Source organism: Nothoprocta perdicaria, unplaced genomic scaffold (genome assembly GCF_003342845.1).
Source record: "Nothoprocta perdicaria isolate Ctin4 unplaced genomic scaffold, notPer1 scaffold_224, whole genome shotgun sequence".
Classification (NCBI taxonomy): Eukaryota; Metazoa; Chordata; class Aves; order Tinamiformes; family Tinamidae; genus Nothoprocta; species Nothoprocta perdicaria.
The window spans coordinates 315,725-321,452 of NW_020455437.1; the positions used below are offsets into that span (position 1 = coordinate 315,725).

Sequence of the window (5,728 nt, forward strand, 5' to 3'; positions counted from 1 at the left end):
AAACACATTTCATAAAACACATTTCATAAAACACATTTCATAAAACACATTTCATAAAACACATTTCATAAAACACATTTCATAAAACACATTTCTTCAGTGTCACCCAATGGCAAATAAAAAAGCAAGCAAAAAAAACTCTCCTGAACTCAAGACTACCAACAACAAGACCTAATAACTTGCATTGAAGAAGCACAAGTGCTGAGATGTACTATTAAATATCCTTGAGTTTCATATTCACAGAATCACGGAGAATCACAGGAGAGTTAAGGTTGGAAGGGACCTCTAGAGATCACCTAGTCCAACCCCCCTTCTCRAGCAGGAGACCTAGAGCACGTATATTCAGCCAGACATTTTGTGGGAGTGGTTAGCGTTAATGTCATGTATAATCAAAAAGGTCTTACTTCTTTCTGGTTCTCCTCAAACTTTGCAAAAGCCACGTACAAATGCTCATCCATGTGCTCTTCTCCAAAGAACTCCACTGCCCTCTCGTACACCTTCCTCGCGTGAGCAAAGTAACTGTGCTTCTCCTCAAAGCGGGCGTACTTGATCCAGTTTTTAACATCAGGATGAACAATAACAAGTAGATTTATGTTAAAGAAACAATAACAGTTGAATTGGACATTTCAAATTCTGTTCTTCCCACTCTCTACAGCATCGTGGACTTCACAGACTACAAAACACCACCCAAGGTGGAGGCCAAGGCAAGTGATACCTCTTGGAAAAAGATTTGTCTGAGCTTCAGGCAAAGGCTTCATGTACAACCATGAGAATTTAAGGAGAGGGAAAAGAAAAAAAAACAGGTGCAGGGGGAAGGGAAAAAAAATCATGCCAGAGTCAGGAAGTTTAAGGAACAAATGCACTAGAAAGGATATATCTTTCATAAATGGTACGTGCCCTGTCCACCTCCTTGTATCTCAGCTCGAAGTTAATATAGGAATGCCAGGCTTGCTCCTCTGGCTGCCACTCCATCCAGCGCTCAAACACCTGACGGGAGCCAGCAACATTGCCCAGCATCTCTTCCATGTAAGTATACTTATACCTTAGAAAACAAGATCAAGTGTTTACAATCACTTAGTAAATACTTAAAAGTACAATGATTTATTTTTTTGAGAATTCAGTTAGAGCATCACTGAGATTTCTCTACCTATTCACTCCTTCCAGAAGTGCCTATAGATACTGCTGCAATTGGCAACATGCAGATGCACAAGCATCTCTCTCCCACTACTCTTAACCCCCTGAAAAGTACAAAAACTTTCTATTTGGGGGGAATTAACCCACAGACACAGAAAGCACAGTGCCCCTTTCCACGATGTCTACATAAAATAAGTGACACATACTCTTTGAGAGTAAAAGCAATGCTCTAAACGCTGAAAACGTACCAGAACTGGTTGACCCTGGGGAGGGTAGTAATGGCTCGATCCCAAATGTTTCGGGCATGATTAACCTGGCGGTTCTTCATTTCCATCTCTGCATATTTCAGCCAGAGAGTGACATTTCTGTAGTCGACATCTAGAGCACGCTCGTAAATGGAGCGAGCTCTGGGAAAGTAAAGAGACATTATTGAAGTATGTTGAAAATAAACTGTGTCCCCAAATAACGTGTCAGGAGGTGTTTAAAAAGGTTTAAGAGAGGTGTCTGCATTATAGCATAATTACCTTTGTATTTCTTTCAGGCTTTCCTCCCATTGTGCATACTTTATCCAGTTACTGATAACAGTTCTGTTTTTTCTTATGTTATCTTCAAAAGTCTGAGGAGAAAATTATTTCTGTAAGTAGAAAACTCCTCTGTGCAAGACGATCTTGTTATCAGCTTACAGAATACTATTACAACTGGACCACGTTCCAAATATTGCATCCACAGACATTGAAACAAATCATACCAAAAATATTTTCTAAAAATTGCATAACAGAACCACTAGAAGCATAGAGCATCATATAGATAAGGACTAAGCTCCATCTGCTGCAATTTAATACATAGTGTGAGATTAATAACAGTGCTCAAGTCTTTTTCTTTCACCCTCGATCTCCCAGTTAGCCATTTCCAATGCTGAGTACACGAGTGCCATTGGCATGGGATAGGACAGTCACCAGTTCTCAATATACACATACGTGCTTCAGCCAGTGACATTCCTAATTTCCTAGACATTTCTTAGATCTCAGGACAATGGCTGTACCTGGGAAATGACTCAGTCTAGCTGAATAACATGTAAAGTTCATTGCTAGTGAGATACTTGTCTTTCTGCTGATTCATGACAGTAATTCTCAGAGAGCAGATCAAAACATCAACTAAGTTTGCACAGGCAAAGCAGTTCTCTTTATTTAAAGAATTGTTCACAAGCAAAGTGTTAAGTTTGAATGCAATCATCAAAACATAACCATGATTAACGTAGAAAATTATACTCTAAAGTCTGTCCAGTAACAACATCACACAGAACAGAAATGGCAGTTGGAAATCTATACCATTACCTTCTACTGTACAGTTTAGGTGGGGATGAAACACCAGCGTAAGTGTAAAGTTAGCTGATGTTACGTCAAACCAACGTGAAAGATACTGGGAACGATGAGGAAACTCCTCACAAACCACACAAAATTGCCTCAGACACCCAACACACCATGGTGTCCAATGTGTAAAGTACCAACCACCAAATTCCATGTCCAGCAGCATGTTTATACCTTGAAATTTCTGCATAAAAATGACTTTTTTTTTAATTGAAAAGTTTGGGGTTTTAATAAATTCTGCTTACCTAAAAAGGCACTATTAATGCAAAACATGTTTTGCCGGCATTGAGAAATTGTAAATTTTTAGCTSTTTATATGAATAGCAATATTTTTTTCTCATTTTTCCCCGCCTTTACCTTCCTTTTGCGGAGTTTGTAGTCATTGAGCTCCTCTACATCTGTGATCTTCTGCTGGGGGGGCGGCGGCAGGAGCTCGAGCTCTCGCTCTTTGGCTTCTCGCAGAAGCTGCTCCGCTGTGATCTGCACCTCGGCGGGCGCCTTGTTTTTCACCTGCAAAACAAGGGCGAACTTGAAGCTTTCTCGCGCCAACGCCAAAAACAAAACAACCCACCGTGAGGAATTTTATCTTTAACCCAGGCACTCGCTGCGCCTGGTGGTAGCAGAGCAGGATCCGGGGCCAAGGAGGGGGAAAGGGGGATCTTTAAGGCGCGTAACGGCCCGGAGCGGTTAAAAGCAGAAGGAAAGAGAGGGAGAAGCCCCGCGGAGCGGAGCGCGCGCGGCCCTGCCGCCACCTTCGCCACTTTGGGGATCCGCTGCTTCCCGGCCGCCGTAGACGCCATCTTGCCGCCGCTGCCACGCCTGGCCCGCGTCACCTCTGACCTCACGCAGCGCCGTTGCCGCGGCGACGGCGGCGCGTCCCAACGGCTGCGGCGCGCGCGCCTCCGCCGCGGGGGGAGGCCGCCGGAGCCGGCGCTCGGTCTCGCTCCAGGGGCGGCGCGGAGCGGGGCAGCCGCCGTCCGGCAGCGCGGGGAAGGTGAGAGCCCGGCCTGGCCCGGCGGCAGCGGCGGCAGGCGCGACCGCGGCTCCCGCTCCCCGGCCCCGAACTACGCTTCCCATCGCCCCCTGCGCGGCCTGGCTCCCGGCATGCTCTGCACGGCGCCCCCAGGCGGCCGTTAGCAGCGCTGCAACACCACCAGCCTCCCAGCCGGGGGGCCTGGTAGCCGAGGTCTAAAGGAGTAACGGCCGTGAAGGGTGGGGCTTATTTACTGCACAGCAGAGGTCAATATTAGTAACAATCGCCGGAAAAACCTCTCGTCTCTCTCGCACGTCTTGTCCCAGCTCATTTCCGCTGCTTTTGCTTGCAGCTAGCCCAGCCCTAAGGCCCAGYAGCCTCCCTCTTGGCTTTAAAATGCAGGGTGTTGCCTGAGAATCTCTCTTAGGCTTAAAAGGTGAATATTTAATTAAAAATTAATGAGTTAGACAATTAGGAATTATGCACCAAAGAGATGGGCATAGAGCTGCTCTGTTTGGTTGGTTTGCATAGCTATTGCAGGCTGCTCTCCTAATAGAGCCACAGAAGCTGTGGTAAAGACAGTACCTTTTGTTTTTATAAAAACATTACCTTTTTTAACRTGTAAGTGCTGCTCTTGGCCTGTCCCAGTTGCACATGAAGCTGAGCAGCTAAATGCAGAAATTCTAGTAAACTGCACCTTGTTCAGCCCAAGTAATCTTAATGCTGACCTTAAATTTGTTACCAGAATTTCACCTTGTTTAGCCTTATGAGGATAAAATTAATAAAAAGCAATCATTTTAGCAGCCTCACAGTTTAAAGTTACTTAGTTAAATGCCCTAATGGATTGCACGGGCATCTCGTGTGCTTGCGTTGGAAACCATTCTTCACCTTAGTGTAACTGCTTCCACTCCGCTGGAAAGCACAAGTGTGTCTTACAACTTAAGACACTGGAGAAATTACCTACAAAAGCTGACGTTTTTTGTGGGGAGGAGAGAGGACTAAACATTATTTTCATGTTCCGTATTAATTAGGTACATTCAAGCCTAGCTGGATGAATGAGGCAATTGARGGGCAGTGACCATAACTATTTCCATACAGGGGTTAGAAACAGTGTAATGCTTCTGTATATGTGATGCTTCTATATGTAGCAAAACAGCTCTCACTCACCAGATCAGATTTCTGGAGGACAGAAATTTACCCTCTAGTCATTAGAGGAAAAAATGAGATACATTTTTATATAAAAGATGTAGGGTCCTGGATTTCCTGCACTGTCTCACTTTTGTTTGGCTCTGTGGGGCACTGTTTATGGTTATCTGGGTTTGGAGCTGATGTCAGAAATGGTGTTTTATTTGATTGACTGGTGAAAGGGTTCTGCTAGCCTGGATATGTTGTCTCTGACTTTTTTGAATTAGCAGTGCAATGTTTTACACATGTAAATTTAAGAAATTGTAGCAAATGACTCTTAGGTCTATTTTTATGTTTTTACCTGCCTATTTTTTATTACTGTTACCACAGGATATAATGCATCCATACAGTAATGGGTGGCAACACAGCTGGATGAGAAGTGAAGTTAGTTGGTAGTCACAGATGGGCTGACTGCGCCTTGCCCTCTMTGCTCCCAGTTTGGCCGACATCCTAATAAAACACTTGGGACCTGACAAACAACGCAAATGTGGTACTAGGTTCCATGTTTTCCTGTGGGGAAGCTATAGAGCTTTTAATTCCTTCTGAAATTTAAACATCAGTGTTCATTTAAAAAAAAAAAAAAAAAAAAAAAAAAAAAAAAAAGCTTTAGGAGCTGTTTTGGACCCATTTAAGGTTGCTGTTCAACTTTATTAAGACATGATGATTCTGAGAGCTTGAACTGGTCCTGCCAACCCTCTAGACTGAAAACTACAAAGAATTTGAAATGACARACAGTGAGTACTGCTCTGATAACCAGCACGTGGGTGCCTTTTAGTAAGTGAAAAGATGCAAAAGCAGTTCGTAGTGCATTAAAAACAATTGTGTAGCATGTGGAATGTGTATACTGGGTATGCGGGCCTGCTGTATTTCCACATGTGCACAGCATACATGCAATATCTATATACAGGGAGCAGTCATGTATATGTGTGCCTGCAAGAATTAGGCACTTAAATTGCAATCCTCCCAGTGTTTTAAAAAATTCCATTTCAAGGAACAATGTTCAACAACAAATTGCTGCAGGATCTGCTAGAACAGCAATGTTTGCCTTCTTCYGGTTACAGTCTGTAACG

General features: G+C 43.8%; 1 protein-coding gene across 1 annotated transcript in view; it reads right to left on the minus strand.

The window, feature by feature from the left end:
* CRNKL1 (crooked neck pre-mRNA splicing factor 1) overlaps positions 1–3,331 on the minus strand; it is a 15,025-nt gene extending 11,694 nt beyond the window's left edge. The window contains exons 1-6 of the mRNA XM_026039235.1: positions 3,253–3,331; positions 2,858–3,010; positions 1,659–1,750; positions 1,383–1,541; positions 876–1,042; positions 405–583 (exon numbers count right to left, since the gene is read on the minus strand). Coding sequence (XP_025895020.1) covers positions 405–583; positions 876–1,042; positions 1,383–1,541; positions 1,659–1,750; positions 2,858–3,010; positions 3,253–3,300 — 798 coding nt within the window. The 5' untranslated portion in view covers positions 3,301–3,331. The remainder of the gene's footprint in view (positions 1–404; positions 584–875; positions 1,043–1,382; positions 1,542–1,658; positions 1,751–2,857; positions 3,011–3,252) is intronic.
* Positions 3,332–5,728: the final 2,397 nt, after the last annotated feature.